Source organism: Oncorhynchus keta, chromosome 10 (genome assembly GCF_023373465.1).
Source record: "Oncorhynchus keta strain PuntledgeMale-10-30-2019 chromosome 10, Oket_V2, whole genome shotgun sequence".
Lineage (NCBI taxonomy): Eukaryota > Metazoa > Chordata > Actinopteri > Salmoniformes > Salmonidae > Oncorhynchus > Oncorhynchus keta.
This window is the reverse complement of record NC_068430.1, coordinates 16,404,631-16,427,148: the sequence shown is the minus strand read 5'-3', so window position 1 is coordinate 16,427,148 and position 22,518 is coordinate 16,404,631. Positions and strand designations below refer to the sequence as shown.

The 22,518-nt window shown below is 44.2% G+C and overlaps 1 protein-coding gene across 4 annotated transcripts in view; it reads left to right on the top strand.

Moving 5' to 3' along the window:
• The window catches only part of LOC118388289 (voltage-dependent calcium channel subunit alpha-2/delta-2-like), a 407,521-nt gene that overhangs the window by 201,422 nt on the left and 183,581 nt on the right, over window positions 1-22,518 (top strand). For 3 of the 4 annotated variants that reach the window (XM_052526554.1, XM_052526556.1, XM_052526553.1), the window contains exon 5: window positions 7,244-7,288. The exons of the other annotated variant lie outside the window; for it this stretch is intronic. In XM_052526554.1, the coding sequence (XP_052382514.1) occupies window positions 7,244-7,288 (45 nt within the window). The remainder of the gene's footprint in view (window positions 1-7,243; window positions 7,289-22,518) is intronic. 4 annotated transcript variants of the gene reach the window in all.

Here is a 22,518-nt window from a genome sequence, read left to right as displayed (position 1 = left end):
TATTGGTAATTCCAAACTTCTTCCATTTAAGAATGACGGAAGCCACTTGGGTACCTTCAATGCTGCAGACATGTTTTGGTACCCTGTCCGCAGATCTGGCTTGGTTTTTGCTCTGACATTATATAGACCGGTGTGTGCCTTTCCAAATCATGTCCAATCAATTTAATTGACAAAAGGTGGACTACAATCAAATTTTAGAAACATCTCAAGGATGATCAATGGAAACAGGATACACCTGAGTTCAATTTTGAGTCTCATAGCAAAGGGTCTGAATAATTAGGTAAATAAGATATTTCTGTTTTTGGTTTGCATTTCCTGCTGTGCAGTAAAATTCTCAGCTAAAAAAAACCACTGATCGAATTAAGATCCTACATCTGTATCATCACAACCAATAACTGGTTATAAAGACCGGTTATTAAGACCAGTTACTATGGCCAGTTAATCTGGCCAGTTACTAAGACCAGTTAATACGGACAGTTATTAAGACCGGTCATTAAAGGCTCTCTGGTAGTCCTGTGTCTACATTTCTAGGATTATTTCACCCCATGTGATTTAGCTAGGTTTTTATGTTTCGTAAGCGTTCCTATTGTACAAGGAAGGCCTTTTTTTCAAATGAAATGTTTTTATGAAATGAACCAATTCATTTTCATGCTTTTTTGTGGTTTCTTTCCAATATTGCCCCTCCAGTGTTCTAGTCTCCTTGATGAAATTGCATGTCAGTCATTACATGCGTCAATTGATAAAATGTGTGTACTTCTCAACACGACATTTCACACTAGCTTCTACTAGAAGGATTGAACATTTCCTGAATGTTTGTCTGTTATAACTTCCTAGTGTTTCTAAGGGTGTTGGGCCTGTCAAATAGACATTGGGTAGGGGGAGAGAGACGTTGAGAGACAAGGAGAGCGATTGGAGTGGAGGCAGGAAGGACAGAACAGCAGAGTGAGTCAGGTTTTATACCTTCCTAACAGGTAGGCGTTACAGAAGCACATCTATTCTGCTGCCCAATCACATTGTCTTTATGTTCTGGAAGGTCCTCCCTGACTAGTCAGCAGAGTGTGTGTGTGTGTGCGTGCATGCGTGTGTGTGCGTATATATATATATATATATATATATATATATATATATATATTCACTAATGAAGAGCAGCAAATGAAATCCTTTATTGTGTCTGATATAATGTCAGGTTCCATTAGGGATCTGCTGCTAGGGATGATTGCTGGAGTACCATGGCCTGGAGAGCATCCACAGTTTCTGTTTGATTGTGACTTGTTTGTTTGTGTGTGTGTGTGTGTGTGTGTGTGTGTGTGTGTGTGTGTGTGTGTGTGTGGTGGTGTGGTGTGGTGTGGTGTGGGTGGTGTGGTGTGTGTGTGTGTGTGTGTGTGTAATTACAAAGTCATTAGCAGGTGTCCAGAAGATATATGGATATGACTGTAATCTCTCCTCACATGATGGAGAGCTTGTCTGAGATTTAAATGTCAAACTGTCTCAACTTGTCTTGTGAGAGCACACAGCATGCCCACCAAGAGGTAAGGTACACCCTGACACATGCACGCTAAACCCTTCCTCCCTGACAGAAGCCAATATGTGTGCAGGTCTATACAGTATTCCACCAAATGGGCTGGTTCATATTTAGCCCAGTGGGCCTGTCTAACTTGGTTTTATTTGCACAAAATGATCATTATCGGGCTAATACTGGTTGCCTCAAGTAAACAAATGTTGTCGCATGGAGTCCTCAAGGAATGAAATGGGCCGGTGTGTTAGAAATGTTTATTTTTGTATATTTTTATTTCACCTTTATTTAAGTAGGCTAGTTGAGAACAAGTTCTCATTTGCAACTGCGACCTGGCCAAGTAAAGAAAAGCAGTGCGACACAAACAACAACACAAGGTTACACATGGAATAAACAAACATACAGTCAATAACACAATATAAAAAAGGTCTATGCACAGTGTGTGCAACTGAGGTAAGGTAAAAAATAATTAGCCATAGTGGCAAAATAATTACAATTTAGCAATTAAAACACTGGAGTGATGGATGTGCAGAAGATGAATGTGCAAGTAGAAATACTGGGGTGCAAAGGAGAAGAAGAAATAAGGCGGGGCTTTACCTAGCAAAGACTTATAGATGACCTGGAAACAGTGGGTTTGGCGACGAATATGAACCGAGGGACAGCCAACGAGAGCATACAGGTCGCAGTGGTAGGTAGTATATGGGGCTTTGCTGACAAAATGGATGGCACTGTGATAGACTGCATCCAATTTGCTGAGTAGTGTCAGAGGCTATTTTGTAAATTTTGGATTGGGGATGCTTAATGTGAGTCTGGAAGGAGAGTTTACAGTCTAACCAGACACCTAGGTATTTGTAGTTGTCCACATATTCTAAATCAGAACCGTCCAGAGTAGTGATGCTGGACTGGCGGGCAAGTGGGGCAGCGATCGGTTGAAGAGCATGCATTTAGTTTTACTTGCATTTAAGAACAGTTGGAGGCCACGGAAGGAGAGTTGTATGGCATTGAAGCTCGTCTGGAGGTTAGTTAACACAGCCACCCGAACAGGAAGAGGAGCCACCTTCGGTAGGAGTCGTGACACAATGCTTTGTTAAAAGCTTTGTTTTGTTGTTTCTACTTGTCATATGATCATTTGAAAAACAATCTTCCATATACAATTACAATTATTAATTTGAGCCAGTTTGCTACAGTAGGAAACAAGAAATATTAATTATTATGTGGATTACAACTAATGGACATTTTTTTAAGGGTTGATACATTAGGGCAAATCTAGTCGGAAATTACACAAAGTGGAAATGACAAACTTTAGAAGCCTTTAGAAGATTGAATTGCTCAGCAACAAAAGAGTGATCAAATTAAGACCCTAAAATCTGTAGATATATAATTATTTAATAGTCATTCATTAGAGTAATTGATAGTGGGTGACAAATAGATAAGAAAAAGGATAGAGAGCCAGTCAGAGTGACACAGTTCAGACAGGAAGCAGCAACAGAAACCAAAAGACAGATAGACAGACATGGTGAGAAAACACAAAAAAGTCACACTATAATCTAGAGCAGAGGGGACTGTTTCTATAGCAACAGTGGGCACCTAACCTGCAGCTGCACTGTATTCACTCAATCTGAAATTGGGTGTGAATGCTGCCTGGTATTGAGGGGAGAGAGATGGGGATGAGAGAATGCTGCCTGGTATTGAGGGGAGAGAGATGGGGATGAGAGAATGCTGCCTGGTATTGAGGGGAGAGAGATGGGGATGAGAGAATGCTGCCTGGTATTGAGGGGAGAGAGATGGGGAAGAGAGAATGCTGCCTGGTATTGAGGGGAGAGAGATTGGGATGAGAGAATGCTGCCTGGTATTGAGGGGAGAGAGATGGGGAAGAGAGAATGCTGCCTGGTATTGAGGGGAGAGAGATGGGGATGAGAGAATGCTGCCTGGTATTGAGGGGAGAGAGATGGGGAAGAGAGAATGCTGCCTGGCATTGAGGGGAGAGAGATGGGGAAGATAGAATGCTGCCTGGTATTGAGGGGAGAGAGATGGGGAAAAGATCATGCTGCCTGGTATTGAGGGGAGAGAGATGGGGAAGAGAGAATGCTGCCTGGTATTGAGGGGAGAGAGATGGGGAAGAGAGAATGCTGCCTGGTATTGAGGGGAGAGAGATGGGGAAGAGAGAATGCTGCCTGGTATTGAGGGGAGAGAGATGGGGAAGGGAGAATGCTGCCTGGTATTGAGGGGAGAGAGATGGGGTTGAGAGAATGCTGCCTGGTATTGAGGGGAGAGAGATGGGGAAGGGAGAATGCTGCCTGGTATTGAGGGGAGAGAGATGGGGTTGAGAGAATGCTGCCTGGTATTGAGGGGAGAGAGATGGGGATGGGCGAAAAGGCAGGGAGAGCGGAGAGGAGGAGGAGAGGTTGGGGAGAGGGAGCAGACAACTGAGATAAGGGTAAAGAGACTGAGGAGTGTGGAGAGATGCTGGCGTGCCATTCCATGAGTGTGTGCCATGTGCTCGTGCTTGTGTGTGAGTGTATGTGCCGTGTGCTCTTGCTTGTGTGTGTGTGTGTGTGTGTGTGTGTGTGTGTGTGTGTGTGTGTGTGTGTGTGTGTGTGTGTGTGTGTGTGTGTGTGTGTGTGTGTGTGTGTGTGTGTGTGTGTGTGTGTTTAGCTGGTAGTTGTGCTGAGAGAAGGTAGTGTGCTTTATTAGATGTGTTTAACCTAGGCCCTGGGCCCTAAGAGACCAAGGACCAGCCAGCCTAGGGGGATTTGAGAGACCACAGATAGAGGCTACATGGCGAGGCACCCTGTTTGTGTGTGTGCCCTTACATAAAAACATTACATGTGAAAAGAACACTTGAAAAAACACATAATTTCCGGACACGTGTGAACAAATCATGTGAAAAATGTAACACGAAAAATACACTACCGTTCAAAAGTTTGGGGTCACTTAGAAATGTCCTTGTTTTTGAAAGGAACGCCATTTGTCCATTGAAATAACAGGCCAGCATCCCGGATTCGCCTCTTCACTGTTGACGTTAAGACTGGTGTTTTGCGGGTACTATTTAATGAAACTGCCAGTTCTTAAACTAGACATTCTAATGTACTTGTCCTCTTGCTCAGTTGTGCACCGGGGCCTCCCACTCCTCTTTCTATTCTGGTTAGAGACAGTTTGCGCTGTTCTGTGAAGGGAGTAGTACACAGCGTTGTACGAGATCTTCAGTTTCTTGGCAATTTCTTACATGGAATAGCCTTCATTTGTCAGAACAAGAATAGACCGACGTGTTTCAGAAGGAGCCTGTAATTGAACCCACAAATGCTGATGCTCCAGATACTCAACTAGTCTAAAGAAGTCCTGTTTTATTGCTTCTTTAATCAGAACAACAGTTTTCAGCTGTGCTAACATAACTGCAAAAGGGTTTTCTAATGATCAATCAGCCTTTTAAAATGATCAACTTGGATTAGCTAACGCAACGTGTCTTTGGACACAGGGGTGATGGTTGCTAATAATGGGCCTCTGTACGCCAATATAGATATTCCATTACAAATCTGCCATTTCCAGCTACAATAGTCATTTACAACATTAACAATGTCTACACTGTATTTCTGATCAATTTGATGTTATTTTAATGGACAAAAAAATCAAGGAAATTTCAAAGTGACCCCAAACTTTTGAACGGTAGTGTATACATTTCACATGAGTCAGACACGTACCGCATTTAAAATACATTTTCACATGTGAACAAATCGCATGTGAAAAATGTCACTTGGGAAAAACAGACACGTGCGTCAGACGTGGTTTTCGGACACGTGTGAAGTTTCACATGCATTTTCACATGTTTCTTTTTCCATACCCACCACCCTTATGTACCGTCTATAAGTGTCTTCCTGTTTACATCCCTCAACTACCCTTCCCCCCCCTTTCCACATCTTCTCTCCTTGTCCCACTGTCTATCCAGATCATGCATGGCTGCTGTGTAGAGAGAGGAGGCAGAGTGTTCTGGTACTGGAGGATAACGAGCATCGGTCTGAAGGGAGAGGACTCTGCTTCTCTGCTTCCCCGTCCGGAGGCCCCCCTAGGCAATGCCCTGCCTCATGTTAAGTGTCAATAGGAGTTTGGGTCAGGCTGCGTCTGTCCGTCTGTCTGTGTGGGTTGTTTGGGGCTGAGCCGAGCTGTGGTTAGCTGATGACTGACTCCCTGATTAGTGCTGGAGGCCAGCCCGGGTCCTGGTCACGGACACATTGAGACTGGACTGTCTCAGGGAGAGATAGAGACAGTGAGAGAGAGAGTGAGAGAGTGAGAGAGTGAGAGAGTGAGAGAGTGAGAGAGTGAGAGAGTGAGAGAGTGAGAGAGTGAGAGAGTGAGAGAGAGAGAGAGAGAGAGAGAGAGAGAGTGTGAGAGAGAGAGAGACAGTGTGAGAGAGAGAGAGAGAGAGAGAGAGAGAGAGAGAGACAGTGTGAGAGAGAGAGAGAGAGACAGTGTGAGAGACAGTGTGAGAGAGAGAGACAGTGTGAGAGAGAGAGAGAGACAGTGTGAGAGAGTGTGAGAGAGAGAGAGAGAGAGAGAGAGAGAGAGTGAGAGAGAGAGAGAGAGAGAGAGAGACAGTGTGAGAGTGAGAGTGAGAGAGAGTGAGAGAGAGAGAGAGAGAGAGAGAGAGAGAGAGAGACAGTGTGAGAGAGAGAGTGAGAGAGAGAGAGAGAGAGACAGTGTGAGAGAGAGAGTGAGAGTGAGAGAGAGTGAGAGACAGTGTGAGAGAGAGAGTGAGAGTGTGAGAGAGTGAGAGAGTGAGAGAGAGAGAGAGAGAGAGAGAGAGAGAGAGAGAGAGAGAGAGAGAGAGAGAGAGAGAGAGAGACAGTGTGAGAGAGAGAGTGAGAGTGAGAGAGAGAGTGAGAGAGAGAGAGACAGTGTGAGAGAGAGTGAGAGTGAGAGAGAGAGAGAGAGAGAGAGAGAGAGAGAGAGTGTGAGTGTGTGTGTGTGAAGGGCTCCCTCAGCCTCTCCTCTCCTCTGCTGTCAGAGAATGAGCAGAGCTCCTCCACAGCGGGAGAAGCAGTCACTCCAGTGCCCTTGAGAGCGTGTCCTCATCCAGTCTCCCTCCCAATGATATTGAGGCGGGCCCAGACTTATACCGCACCGTGCCGCACGCAGCCCTGGCGAGGAGGTGGGGGTCGGAGGGAGGAGGCAAGCTCTGGGCTGGGGAGCGTGGGGGTTGTGGGCTTTGGGGGCGTACAGGGAACGCTGCAATGAACTTGGCTTCTGTCCTGTTCTCTGTCTTTTCTTTCTCCTCTGAGATGAGAGGCGCTATTTACCATGAACTCAACAGACAATAAGCAGTGGATGAGAGCTCTAGGGAGCAATGCTAGCTCATTCCACTCTATATACTCATCCTAAATCCAGCTAACAACCACTGCACCATAGTAAATCATGCCATACATACAGCACTATATATATAGCACTATATTTCCTATTATAATAAATACCACGTTACAACACTACTAGATTGCATCCTGTACTGCATTAGAACACAGCACGTCTCAGAAACACATTCCACAAAGTTCCATTCCACAATCTTTCATCACACTACCTCCCCAATGTTCTGTGATGCTGATTATATTCTCATGCTGTCTAGTGTGTCTGAATATAACCTTGATATCTTCATACAGCTACACCAGCAGAAGAGCCTAATGGATATAGTCACTGCTATATCTTCTCTCATCACCTGTCTTTTCACCTTTCTTTTCCGCGCAGGAGAGCGACATGGAGTACTATGATTCGAAAGCGGAATCAGACTATGTGAGTACAGTGGTGTGTGTCCTCCCAGTCCTGCCCATCCTGCTCCCCTGTACGTCTTGTTGTCCCACTGGTCACAGGCCTCCGGGCTGTCTGTGTGTGTTAGTACGCTGCTGACACTGTGGCTATGAGTGTGTGTGACAGGCCTGGGGCCAGCACAATGCATGTGACCAAGCTCCCACTAACTGTCCTCTCAAGAGATTCAGTCAACCATGATGTACCTACCTACCTAACCCCAAACCCTGAAGTACTTACCTACCTAACCCCAAACCCTGAAGTACTTACCTACACTCTTAGAAAAAATGGTTCCCAAAAGGTTCTTCGGCTGTCCCCATAGGATAACCCTTTTTGGTTCCAAATATAACCCTTTTTGGTTCCAGGGTTTCGTGTAGAACCATCTGGGGAAAGTGTTCTATGTGGAACAAAAAAAGGGTTCTTCAAAGTGTTATCCTATGGGGACAGCCAAATAACCCTTAAAGGTTCTCGATAGCACCTTTTTCTAAGAGTGTACCTAAACCCAAACCCTGAAGTAGCTACCTACCTAACCCCAAACCCTGAAGTAGCTACCTACCTAACCCCAAAACCCTGAAGGACCTACCTACCCACCTAACCCCAAACCCTGAAGGACCTACCTACCTAACCCCAAACCCTGAAGGACCTACCTACCCATCTAACCCCAAACCCTGAAGGACCTACCTACCTACCTAACCCCAAACCCTGAAGTAGCTACCTACCTAACCCCAAACCCTGAAGTACCTACCTACCCACCTAACCCCAAACCCTGAAGTAGCTACCTACCTAACCCCAACCCCTGAAGAAGTAGCTACCTACCTAACCCCAAACCCTGAAGGACCTACCTACCCACCTAATCCCAAACCCTGAAGGACCTACCTACCTACCTAACCCCAAACCCTGAAGGACCTACCTACCTACCTAACCCCAAACCTTGAATGACCTACCTACATACCTATCCCCAAACCCTGAAGGACCTACCTAACCCCAAACCCTGAAGGACCTTCCTAAACCCAAACCCTGAAGGACCTAACTACCTACCTACCTACCTAACCCCAAACCCTGAAGGACCTAACTAACTACCTATCTACCTACCTAGCTACCTAACCCTGAAGGACCTACCTACCTAACCCCAAACCCTGAAGGACTTACCTACCTAACCACAAACCCTGAAGGACTTACCTACCTAACCACAAACCCTGAAGGACTTACCTACCTAACCACAAACCCTGAAGTACTTACCTACCCAACCCAAATCCTGAAGTACTTACCTACCTAACCCCAAATCCTGAAGTACTTACCTACCTAACCCCAAATCCTGAAGTACTAACCTACCTAACCCCAAACCCTGAAGGACCTACCTAACCCCAACTGCACATAACCCCCACCTGTCAAACCTTAAAGTACCCTCACCTCAACTGTCGAGTACCTAATACCTAACCTCAATTTCTTAACCCTATGAAGCCCTCGTGAACTTGCCGAACTAACTATCTAAAACTGAAGTACCTAACCCTACCAATCTACTGAGTATTTTAAACCCTAAATGTCTTCTGTGCATGTGACAGCGACTGCAGCTCCTACTTTCCTCCCAGGATAGGAAAAACCCTGGAGTACATACAACTGTGGACGTCAGCAGCACTCTGGGTTTTACCTCAACCAATGCCCCAATAAATAACCAAGGAACAACCAAACACAAGACAGGATAGTAGGCCTAGACTATACCAAACATACAGTTGAAGTCGGAAGTTTACATACACTTACGTTGGAGTTATTAAAACTAATTGTTCAACAACTCCAAAGAAATTATTGTCAACAAACTATAGTTTTGACAAGTCGGTTAGAACATCTACTTTGTGCATGACACAAGTAATTTTTCCAGCAATTGTTTACAGACAGATTATTTCACTTATATTTCACTGTATTACAATTCCAGTGGGTCAGACATTTACATACATTAAGTGGACTGTGCCTTTAAACATATTGGAAAATTCCAGAAAAGGATGTTAATGGCTTTAGAAGCTTCTGATGGGCTAATTGACATCATTTCAGTTAATTGGAGGTGTACCTGTGGATGTATTTCAAGGCCTACCTTCGAACTCAGTGTCTCTTGGCTTGACATCATGGTAAAATCAACAGAAATCAGCCAAGACCCCAGAAATAAAAATGTAGACCTGGTTCATCCTTGGGAGCAATGTGGGAGCAATTTCCTTGGGGAATTTCCAAACACCTGAAGGTACCACGTTCATCTGTACAAATAGTACGCAAGTATAAACACCATGGGACCACGCAGCCGTCATACCGCTCAGGAAGGAGACGCATTCTGTCTTCCTAAAGATGATGATACATTGGCGCAAAAAGTGCAAATCAATCCCAGAACAACAGCAAAGGACCTTGTGAAGATGCTGGAGGAAACATATTCTAAAGTATCTATATCCACAGTAAAAACGAGTCCTATATCGACAGCAAGGAAGAAGCCACTGCTCCAAAACCGCCATAAAAAAGCCAGATTACAGTTTGCAACTACACATGGGAAGAAATGTCCTCTGGTCTGATGAAACAAAAATAGAACTGTTTGGCCATAATCGTTATGTTTGGAGGAAAAAGGGGGAGGCTTGCAAGCTGAAGAACACCATCCCAACCGTGAAGCACGGCGGTGGCAGCATCATGTTGTGGGGATATAGATATAGATTGCATCATGAGGGGGGATATTATGTGGATAGATTGAATTAACATCTCAATCTCATCAGGAAGTTAAAGCATGGTCGCAAATGGGTCTTCCAAATGGACAATGACCTCAAGACATCTGTCAGGAAGTTAATGCTTGGTAGCATACTTCCAAAGTTGTGGCAAAATGGCTTAAGGACAACACTAGTCAAGGTATTGGAGTGGCCATCACAAAGCCCTGACCTCAATCCCATAGAAGATTTGTGGGCAGAACCGAAAAAGCGTGTGAGAGCAAGGAGGTCTACAAACCAGACTCAGTTACACCAGCTCTGTCAGGAGGAATAGGCCAACATTCACCCAACTTATTGTGGGAAGCTTATGGAAGGCTACCCGAAACATTTGACCCAAGTTAAACTATTTAAAATAAATGCTACCAAATACTAATTGAGTGTATGTAAACTTCTGACACACTGGGAATGTGATGAAAGAAATAAAAGCCTAAATAAATAATTCTCTCTACTATTATTCTGACATTTCACATTCTTAAAATGAAGTGGTGATCCTAACTGACCTAAGACAGGGAATTTTTACTAGAATTAAATGTCAAGAGTTGTGAAAAACTGAGTTGAAATGTATTTGGCTAAGGTATATGTAAACTTGCGACTTCAACTGTACATGGCTGTATAGTAACTATTGAGACTTCATGTAACGTCGCTATTAATATGAGTCACCTATAGATCCACCTGCTGAGTCCACAATCCTCTGTAGAAGGAATTTTATTTTTATTTAGCTAGGCAAGTCAGTTAAGAGCAAATTCTTATTTACAATGACGGTCTACCCTGGCCAAACCCCGGCCAATTGTGTGCCACCCTATGGGACTCCCAATCACGGCCGGTTGTGATACAGCCTGGAATCAGACCAGGGTCTGTAGTGACGCCTCTCGGGAGCCCTATGCAGGGTGTCCTGACAATGCCTTAGTCTGTCACTGGTCTGGGAACAGTTATTAGTCCTTCCAGAAGATGTAAAGGTCACAGTCACTCACCACTCCTCTTTGTGCTACCAAGCCACCTGATTAATTGGCTATCAGTATCAAATGCATTAATTCCCTACATTGTCCGAGCACAAAAGGAAGGAAGGAATGAATAAGGAGGGAGAGACAGAGGAGAGAGAGAGTGATGGAGATAGAGAAAGATGACGGAGACAGAGAGAGACGGAGGAGAGTAATGGTGGGACAGAGAGAGAAAAAAGAAAAAGATGGAGATAGAGAAATATGTGGACGGACAGAGAGAAGAGCTAGCTATGTTATAAATCACGGTGTGATTTTCATGGTGTGCGGAGGCAGCCCTCCTGTGATTAATGACACAGCACTTTAGGGCCTGTCAACACGTCTAATTGGAGGACATCGGTCATCATTAAAATGGTACTGCTGAGGCCAAGCCCCTGACAAAACCCATGGCGCACCACAGCATACCGCTAAAGGTCACCCCACCTCCATTGTGTCCAGAACCAAGTGACTGGTTATGAAGAGGTAAGTGAGGGAGCTTTTGGAGGAGTGTTTAGTTTCTCCAGCATCCTGTATCCTTTGCCCTCTCCCACTGCTTCCTACTTCTTTTCCACCCTCCTATTCCTTCACCTCCATCACCACCCTGTGTCCTGTCACTGGTCCACAGTGTTTACTCTCTCCAGCTGACCCTTACTCCTGTACCCTCCCTCTAAACTAACCTCTGTCCGGTCTTCTCCGTCCATCCTCTCCCCATGTCTGTTCATCCAATCATCCCTTTCTCTCCCGGGTTGTAGTGCGTCCCTCCACCCCTCCAGTATAAACACTCCATAATTAGAATGTTCGCCAGATGTTCTGGACTCCATATCGCTCACAACTTTGAATTGATGGCCTTTGTGGCACCCGTATCTCACAGTACCCTTGGGAACGTAAGTGAGTACCACCACAGTTCTGCCTGCCCAAAAGGTGACACTGTCTGTGTCCTCCATCTCCGGTTCTCTGTGTCCAGGCGTAAAAACAGCATATAGCGGCTATTCATTTTTTAAAGGAATATTCCACAGTAGTATGTGTGGAGAAAGCATTGGATGGGATTGCTTAGTAGTGGGATGAATAACACCTCATGTTAAAACTATCTTGAGGTCGAGCCCACTAGTCTTGCCCTTATCCTTACCAAACTCTAGCTGCTTATTAACACGGCAAGGGGACCGAGGACAATTGTATGGTTAAACAGTACAAATACGACCTGCGCAGATCGATCAGGATGATGAGACACACGTATAGGGACAAAGTGAAGGAGCAATTCAGCTGGTCGGGCACGAGGCGTATGTGGTAGGGGCTTCTAACGATCACAGATTACAAAAAGAAAGCCAGTCACGTTGCGAACACCAACGCCGCGCTACCGGACAAGCTAAACACCTTTTTCTCACGCTTCAAGCATTACGACTCTGTGCTGCAGAGTTGAACCCCTGACGATAACAAGGGCCACATGCTTACGGTCTCCACGGAGGACATATGTAAGTCATTCAAACGTGTTAACCCTCGCAAGGCTGCCGGCCCAGACGGCTTCTCTAGCCATGCCCTCAGAGCATAGTGTGCAGACCAGCTAGCTGATGTGTTTTCTGACATTTTCAATCTCTCTCTCGCTCAGGCAGTTGTTCCCTCCCTCTCTCCTTCAAGATATCCACTATCATCCCCTATCATCCACTATCATCCCAGTGCCCAATAAAGGGAAAGTAACTGAACTGCATGATTACCAACACCTAGCACTCACTTCCGTCATCATGAAGTGCTTCGAGAGGCTAGTCAAAGTCTAGATCACCTCCTACCTCCCCGACACACTCGACCCTCTCCAATTCGCTTACCGCCCCAGACAGATCCAAGGACAATGCAATTGCACTGCACACTGCCCTCACCCACCTGAACAAAAGGAATGCATTTGTGAGGATGCTGTTCACTGACTACAGCTCGGCCTTCAATACCATAGTGTCGTCTTAGATCACCACAAAGCTCACGGCCCTGGGACTGAACTCATCCAGGTGGTGAAAGTAGGCAATGTCATCTCCTCCACACTGATCTTCAACAAGTCCCCTCCTGTACTCCATGTAAATTCACGACTGCATGGCCTCACACAGTTCCAACTCCATCATCAAGTTTGCTGAGACACTACAGTAGTAGGTAGATTTCCAACTACGACAAGACGGCCTACAAAGAGGAGGTAGGCACTCTGACGGCGGGGTGCCAGGTAAATAACCTCTCCCTCAGCATCAGCAAAACAAAGGAGCTGATTGTGGAATTCAGGAGGAGCCAGGTTGGGCACTCCCCCATCCTCATCAACGGAGCCGCAGTGGAGACGCTAAAAAATTTTTTTTTAAATCTCTGAGAAGCTGGAATGGTCAAACCACACGGACACCATGGTGAAGAAGGCATGACAGAGACTCTTCAACCTCGACTCTTCAACCTCGACTCTTCAACACCAGTTGTTCCCCCCCCCCCCACACACACCTTTATTTAACCAGGTAGGCAAGTTGAGAACGAGTTGTCATTTACAATTGCGACCTGGCCAAGATAAAGCAAAGCAGTTCGACACATACAACAGAGTTACACATGGAGTAAAACAAACATAAAGTCAATAATATAGTAGAAACAAGTCTACATACGATGTGAGCAAATAAGGTGAGATAAGGGAGGTAAAGGCAATATAGCAAGTAAAACACTGGAATGGTAGATTTGCAGTGGAAGAATGTGCAAAGTAGAAATAAAAAGAATGGGGTGCAAAGGAGCAAAATAAATAAATAAAAATAAAAAATACAGTAGGAAAAAATAAATTATAGATGGGCTATGTACAGGTGCAGTAATCTGTGAGCTGCTCTGACAGCTGGTGCGTAAAGCTAGTGAGGGAGATACAGTGGGGAGAACAAGTATTTGATACACTGCCGATTTTGCAGGTTTTCCTACTTACAAAGCATGTAGAGGTCTGTAAATTCTATCAAAGGTACACTTCAACTGTGAGAGACAGAATATAAAACAAAAATCCAGAAAATCACATTGTATGATTAATAAGTAATTCATTTGCATTTTATTGCATGACATAAGTACATCAGAAAAGCAGAACTTAATATTTGGTACAGAAACCTTTGTTTGCAATTACAGAGATCATACATTTCCTGTAGTTCTTGACCAGGTTTGCACACACTGCAGCAGTGATTTTGGCCCACTCCTCCATACAGACCTTCTCCAGATCCTTCAGGTTTCGGGGCTGTCGCTGGCCAATACGGACTTTCAGCTCCCTCCAAATATTTTCTATTGGGTTCGGGGCTGGAGACTGGCTAGGCCACTCCAGGACCTTGAGATGCATCTTACGGAGCCACTCCTTAGTTGCCCATCTTCAATGCTCTTGCTGAGGGAAGGAGGTTGTTGGCCAAGATCTCACGATACATGGCCCCATCCATCCTCCCCTCAATATGGTGCAGTCATCCTGTCCCCTTTGCAGAAAAGCATCCCCAAATGATGTTGCCACCTCCATGCTTCAAAGTTGGGATGGTGTTCTTGGGGTTGTACTCATCCTACTTCTTCCTCCAAACACGGCAAGTGGAGTTTAGACCAAAAAGCTCATCAGACCACATTACCTTCTCCCATTCCTCCCATTCCTCCTCTGGATCATCCAAATGGTCATTGGCAAACTTCAGACAAGCCTGGACATGCGCTGGCTTAAGCAGGGGGACCTTGCGTGCGCTGCAGGATTTTAATCCATGACGGCGTAGTGTGTTACTAATGGTTTTCTTTGAGACTGTGGTCCCAGCTCTCTTCGGGTCATTGACCAGGTCCTGCCGTGTAGTTCTGGGCTGGTCCCTCACCTTCCTCATGATCATTGATGCCCCACGAGGTGAGATCTTGCATGGAGCCCCAGACCGAGGGTGATTGACCGTCATCTTGAACTTCTTCCATTTTCTAATAATTGCGCCAACAGTTGTTGCCTTCTCACCAAGCTGCTTGCCTATTGTCCTGTAGCCCATCCCAGCCTTGTGCAGGTCTACAATTTTATCCCTGATATCCTTACACAGCTCTCTGGGAATTGGCCATCGTGGAGAGGTCAGAGTCTGTTTGATTGAGTGTGTGGACAGGAGTCTTTTATACAGGTAACGAGTTCAAACAGGTGCAGTTAATACAGGTAATGAGTGGAGAACAGGAGAGCTTCTTAAAGAAAAACTAACAGGTCTGTGAGAGCCGGAATTCTTACTGGTTGGTAGGTGATCAAATACTTATGTCATGCAATAACATGCTAATTAATTACTTAAAAATCATACAATGTGATTTTCTGGATTTTTGTTTTAGATTCCGTCTCTCACAGTTGAAATGTACCTATGATAAAAATTACAGACCTCTACATGCTTTATAAGTAGGAAAAGCTGCAAAAATCGGCAGTGTATCAAAGACTAGTTCTCCCCACTGTAAGTGTTTCCAGTTTCAGAGATGTTTGTAGTTCGTTCCAGTCATTGGCAGCAGAGAACTGGAAGGAGAGGCGGCCAAAGAAATAATTGGTTTTGGGGGTGACTAGAGAGATATACCTGCGCGTGCTACAGGTGGGTGATGCTATGGTGACCAGCGAGCTGAGATAAGGGGGGACTTAACCTAGCAAGGTCTTGTAGATGACCTGGAGCCAGTGGGTTTGGCAACGAGTATGAAGCGAGGGCCAGACAACGAACAGGTCGCAATGGTGGGTAGTATACGGGGCTTTGGTGACAAAACGGATGGCACTGTGATAGACTGCATCTAATTTGTTGAGTAGGGTATTGGAGGCTATTTTGTAAATGACATCGCCGAAGTCGAGGATTGGTAGGATGGTCAGTTTTACAAGGGTATGTTTGGCAGCGTGAAGGATGCTTTGTTGCGAAATAGGATATAGAAATAGTTGACACAGGAAGGTTAAGAAGATCATCAGGGACCTCAGCCACCCAAGCTACGCCCTGTTCCATCACTCTGACGCGGGGAGTAGAGGAGCATCATGGCGAAAACTGTCAGACTGGCCAATCGATTCAACCCCCAGACCATCAGGATGCTGAATAGCCACCACTAGTCAGTGACCTGCTCCCCCTGTCCCCCTGTGCATGTGACTAATCAACTCTAATCTAACGCTGGGCTTTTGACAATTAACTGTTTTCATTGTCAGGTTCCAATTATAAATCCCTCTTACTATACTACTTACACACAGAGACACACATGGACACATTAAATGTCATAGGCATGATGTCTTGGCCTGTCTTTTTGGTCCCAGCACCACCGCATTTGCTATCAGTTCACTCTTAGAAAAAAGGGTTCCAAAAGGGTTCTTTGCAGATGGATAGGGTTCTACCAAGAACCGTTTTGATCAGAAGAACCCATTTTGGAAGACAAGGGTTATTTGTACGGCAAAGGGTTCTACCTACAACCTTTAGCATCCTAAGAACTGTTTTTTGAAGAAAGGGTTATTTGATGATTAAAATAATTCAGTCAAGAAGGATTGTTTGGCAGACAAGAAAGGTTCTATGTAGAACCATATATACAGTAATATTTCCCAGCATGCTCTATTGCAGAGATCATTTTCAGAATTGTTTGTTTTACTGTAATATCTGTGTTTTTGCATGTACATTGATTGGTTGATTAATTTTATGCTACACAAAGATAAATAACATACAGTTTTCTAAACTAATCCAATCTGTTGAAGTTATTGCACCCGTTACTGAGATGGTTGTTCAAGTCTCAGTTCAAGATGATTGAGGCAGTCTCAGTATGCATTCCTCCCTACCCTGCCAGTCATTCTAGAATGCAGGTTCCGGGTGGTACAAAATTCCACTTGTTGGATATCCTTACCCTGGCTGGATTCCAATAGGAATTACACATTGCTTTGCACGCCAGCATAGTGTGACTTACAGGCCTCATTTGGCCTGTAAACTAGGAGATTCGTAACACCACTGTGTTAGGGTATAACTAGGCCCTCAAATAAAAGCCTTATGTATATAATGTATGGTCTTAAATAATACATTGTTAAAGGCTAATAAGGCTGGTGGAACCATTCATAGAGGGTTCTAGGAAGCGCTGTCCAAAGATAAAAGGGTTCTCGATAGAACCCTTCAAAGAAGTTTCTAGGAAGAACCTTTAGATGATACAATTGTCCTTGGTACAACCCTTCATAGAGGGTTCTAGGTAGAACCATATACATGGGGTTCTTTGAAGAACCCTACATAGAGGGTTCTAGATATAACCATCTGCAAAGGGTTCTAAACAGCACCAAAAAGCATTCCCCTATGGGGACAAACTGAAGAACCCTATATGGTTCTACTTAGCACATATCTTCTAGGAGTGTAGAATAATATGTTATTGATTTTAGAGTTGTATTTTCTGCCATTGTTGGGGGGGAAATCTCTCTGCAAGAAATACCCAAATGAAAGAGACAAGATCAGGCCCCCCAATAGAAGATTATTACTTAGGCTTCAGCAGGGAACAGACATCGCTCACTCGGGGTGAAATTGCAATGGTCTGTGTTATGCATTATCTTACTTTGATTTGATACTGTTATTTGGCTGCTAGTGAAATACGTATAAATTGTAAATTATGTTCCAAGGTAACGATTTGGTTGAGGGCAAGTAGCAGAGATGTCGGCCATCGAGCTGGCAAAACTATTATTATTCTAGCTTGGCATTCCATTTGAAACACAGTCATTTCGTGTTTTGATTTTCTTTGCATTACATTACACTGTGAAAACCCAGTTTGTTTCTACTTCAAGGTCTCAGAGCGAGTGACGTCACTAGCGCACACCGTTAACTAGCTAGCCATTTCACACCGGTTACACTCACCCCTCTTTGACCATCTCCTTCTGCGCAGCAACCCCAGCAGCTTGGCCAAGGCCAACTGAGCCAACTAGGCTCGAACCATGGACCCTCTGAAAACATCAACAGCTGCCTTCCATGAAGCATCATTACCTATTACTCCACAAAAGCCGAGTGAATCAACTACTTCAAAGTCTCAGAGCTAGTGATTTCACCGATTGAAAAACTAGCTAGCCATTTCAAACTGGTTGCACACACACTCACACACACACAATAATATCAAAGGGATAAGGTGGATCAGGAGCGAGAGATGATTGTAGTCTGGGTGAGCCCTGGATGGGTAAAGGTGGAAATAAGAGTCTTCAAAAGGTTGCTCCTGGCCTCTTCAACCTTTGAATAAAACATTGAGAATGGGGAAATGAAATTAACAATTTGGGTAATGAATCGAGCAAAACAGGTGGTGGATGGCTGAAGAAAATGAACCAATCAGTCTTTCCTGTGTGGATTTATTTAGCTCCTAATTAGAAGCTGCCTTGGTTAATTATGATTGGGCTCTTCGGGGAAAAAGGGCCTCACTGAAATGACAGTCAAGCTGAGGGATAAACAAACACTGGGAAGGGACTCCATAGTACGCTGCTGATGCACAAGGGGTTTCTAAAGCCAATCACCTTCACCGTTATTGATATCTCAGCTTCTATAAGCCAATCATCTTCACTGTAAATAATGAAATCATTTTCTCTAAGCCAATCAACTTCGCTGTAGATAATGCAACTATTTTCTCTAAGCCAATCACTTTCACTGTAAATAATGCAACCATTTTCTCTAAGCCAATCCCCTTCACCCTCTAACCCAGAGACTTTTTTCGGAACTAACGCTTCCAGCATTCCTAACCCACTTTCTCTGTATCTGATAAACCAGCATCTCTAACCTAATCATCTTCACCGATGAACCAGCAAGTCCTACCTAATCACTCATGCCACCAAACTGCCCTTAACACAATGTCCTCGCGTGTTTGAAGGACTGCATCAGTAATCGAGTGAACCTCTCTGATAGATCAACATCCAACTCTCACCCTCTCACCCTTGCTGATGCAAATGAATAAGCATGATCACGAACAAATGCATTGTCTTTGCTGTAATATTGCTAGACTTGTATTATATTTGTCAACCAATCCTCAATGTCACTGCCACACAATCCACTTTTACCTTGTCGCCGTTAAAACAGCACATCTTATCACGTCCCTGTTCCACGTACCTCAACTCATGGTTGAGTGGGGCAGGTTCATATTGGGATGCAGTTGGAGATGATTGACAGGCAAAGAGGGAGAAAACGAACAGGAAGGTTTAGACAGAATTAATAGATGAGTGGAGGAATAGGAGACCGTTTAAGAGATATAAATTGAAAATGTGGCTGTGGAAGTTTTATTGTAATGTTCTTACTGTCAAATGTGTGGTGAGGGGTGAATAGGGAGAGATAGGACTCAGAGATGGGGAGTGTCAAGTCTGGTAGGTTTTTGTAAGTCTAAATAAGAAAGGGGAAACCAGGTGGAGATTAAAGTGATGACACAAGGGCCATGTCCAGAGAGTGTAGCCAGAGAGCATAGCCAGAGAGTATAGCCAGAGAGTGTAGCCAGTGAGCATAGCCAGAGTGTATAGCCAGAGAGTATAGCCAGAGAGTGTAGCCAGAGAGTGTAGCCAGTGAGCATAGCCAGAGTGTATAGCCAGAGTGTAGCCAGCGAGTATAGCCAGAGAGTGCAGCCAGAGAGTGTAGCCAGAGAGTGCAGCCAGAGAGTGCAGCCAGAGAGTGTAGCCAGAGAGTATAGCCAGAGAGTGCAGCCAGAGAGTATAGCCAGAGAGTATAGCCAGAGAGTATAGCCAGAGAGTATAGCCAGAGAGTGTAGCCAGAGAGCATAGCCAGCGAGTATAGCCAGAGAGTGTAGCCAGAGAGTGTAGCCAGAGAGTGTAGCCAGAGAGGTCAGCCAGAGAGTGTAGCCAGAGAGTGCAGCCAGAGAGTGTAGCCAGAGAGTGTAGCCAGAGAGTGCAGCCAGAGAGTGCAGCCAGAGAGTGCAGCCAGAGAGTGTAGCCAGAGAGTGCAACCAGAGAGTGCAGCCAGAGAGTGTAGCCAGAGAGTGTAGCCAGAGAGTGCAGCCAGAGAGTGCAGCCAGAGAGTGTAGCCAGAGAGTGCAGCCAGAGAGTGCAGCCAGAGAGTGTAGCCAGAGAGTGCAGCCAGAGAGTATAGCCAGAGAGTGTAGCCAGAGCGTGTAGCCAGAGCGTGTAGCCAGAGAGTGTAGCCAGAGAGTGCAGCCAGAGAGTATAGCCTGGAGTGTGAGTTTTATGACGGAACGTTTCTATTGATTTTTGCTAATGTTTGTCACCTTTGATTTACAATCGTGTATGTGCATGTACTGCAGGTGTGTGAGAGTGACACATGCAGAGCGGGAGACAGAGACAGTTGATGATGTGATGATGATGCGTTTCCTGTAAGGTAGCATGTTGTCCTGGTCTGTCACTAAAATGTCGCTATCGTTGACATTCAGTGGACTATCTTCACAACTGTCGGCCTGCTCTGCTCTTACCTTCACTTCACAACAACAGCTTGCAATTGCTTTTTAATAGACAATTAAAGACAGGCCATCGATCAATTCCTGCATAGAGCATGAGGCTTGAATACAAATTTGTGAAAAACAAACCGTTTTTACCATGTCAAATCCAATGAACCTTTGCTACTCCATTAAAGAGAGATATATGGGCATGTCTCAGTGTGTACTGTACTGTACTGTATTGTATTGTACTGTACTGTATTTTATTGTACTGTACTGTATTTGAGTATTTGTTTTTTGTCTTAGTTTTTTTGTTTGTTCTGCCTGCCACCACCCTCCTCTTCAGATGTGTGAGTATTTGTGTTATGCACTGACATGTGTCTGTCAGTTTTAGGATTGTATTTTATTACACTTATAATACAGTATGCACAGTATAGACGTATTTTGTGCGTAGATTAAGAATTGTATGTCTTGGCTTCCCTTTCCTGATGGTATGCTATATATTCAGCATGGCTTCCTCTCATACCTTCTCAATGGTGGTAATCTCTCCGTGGGCAGATTCTGCGTATGACCGAGAGAATCTGCCAGGACTGAATGGGATGCGTGAGATCCGAGCAGTATTAGTTTCAGTGTTGGGGTTTTCGTCACTGGTTATTTGTACGTTTAAGGCGGTGCTCCAGTGCTTCACACGTGTGCCCACACAGATCGGAGGGTGAAGACCGGAATTCTCCATTTGTAATACGTACAGGGCCTTCAGAAAGTATTCACATACAGTACTTGACATTTTCCACATTCTGTTGTGTTACAGCCTGAATTCATTTTTTACCAAATGTTAGTTGAGTCACTGGTCTACACACAATACCCCATAATGTCAAAGTGGAATTATGTTTTTCAACATATTTACTAGTTAATTCAAAATGAAAAGATAAAATGTCTTCAGTCAATAAGTATTCAAACCCTTTGTTATGGCCAGCCTAAATAAGTTCAGGAATAAAAATGTACTTAACAAATCATATCATAAGTTGCATGGACACACTCCTTGTGCAATAATTGTGCAAAACATGATTTTTGAATGACTACTTCATCTCTGTACCCCACACATACAATTATCTGTAAGATCCCTCAGTCGAGCAGTGAATTCCAAACACAGATTCAACCATAAAGACCAGGGAGGTTTTCCAATGCCTCGCAAAAAAGGTAACCTATTGGTAGATGGGTACAAATTTAAAAAAGCAATGAAAAACAATGAATATCCCTTTGAGGATGTTGAAGTTATTAATTACACTTAAAATGGTGTATCAGTACACCCAGTCACTACGACGATACAGGAGAGGAAGGAAACTGCTCAGGGATTTCACCATGAGGCCAATGGTGACTTTTAAAGAGTTACAGAGTGTAATGGCTGTGATAGGAGAAAACTGAGGATGGATCAACAACATTCTAGTTACTCCATAATACTAACATAATTGACAGTGAAAAGAAGGAAGCCTGTACAGAATAAATATATTCCAAAATATGCATCTTGTTTGCAACTAAAGTAATACTCCAAAAAAAGTAGCAAAACAATTACTTTTTTGCCCTGAATACAAAGTGTAATGTTTGGGGCAAATCCAATACAACACATCACTGTGTACCACTCTCCATATTTTCAAACATAGTGGTGGCTGCATCATGTTCTGGGTATAATTGTAATTGTTAAGAACTGGGGAGTTTTTCAGGATAAAAAATATGTGTAATGGAGATAAGCACATGCAAAATCCTAGAGGAAAACCTGGTTCAGTGTGCATTCCACCAGACAGCAGGACACCAAGCTACAACACAAGGCCAAATCTACACTGGATTTGCTTACCAAGAAGACAGTGAATGTACCTCAGCGGCAGTTTTTACTTAAATCTTTTTTAAATCTATGGCACGACCTGAAAATGGTTGTTTAGTAATGATCAACAACCAATTTGAATTTTGAAAAGAATAATGAGCAAATGTTGCACAATTCAGGTGTGGAAAGCTCTTAGAGACTTACCTAGAAAGCTGCACAGCTGTAATCACTGCCAATGTGCTTCTACAAAGTATTGACTCGGGGGTATGAATACTTATGTAAAGATTTCTAAAAACATGTTTTCACTTTGTCATTATGAGGTGTTGTGTGTAGGTGGGTGAGAAATTAATATATTTAATCCATTTTGAATTCATAATAAGTCAAGGGGTATTAATACTA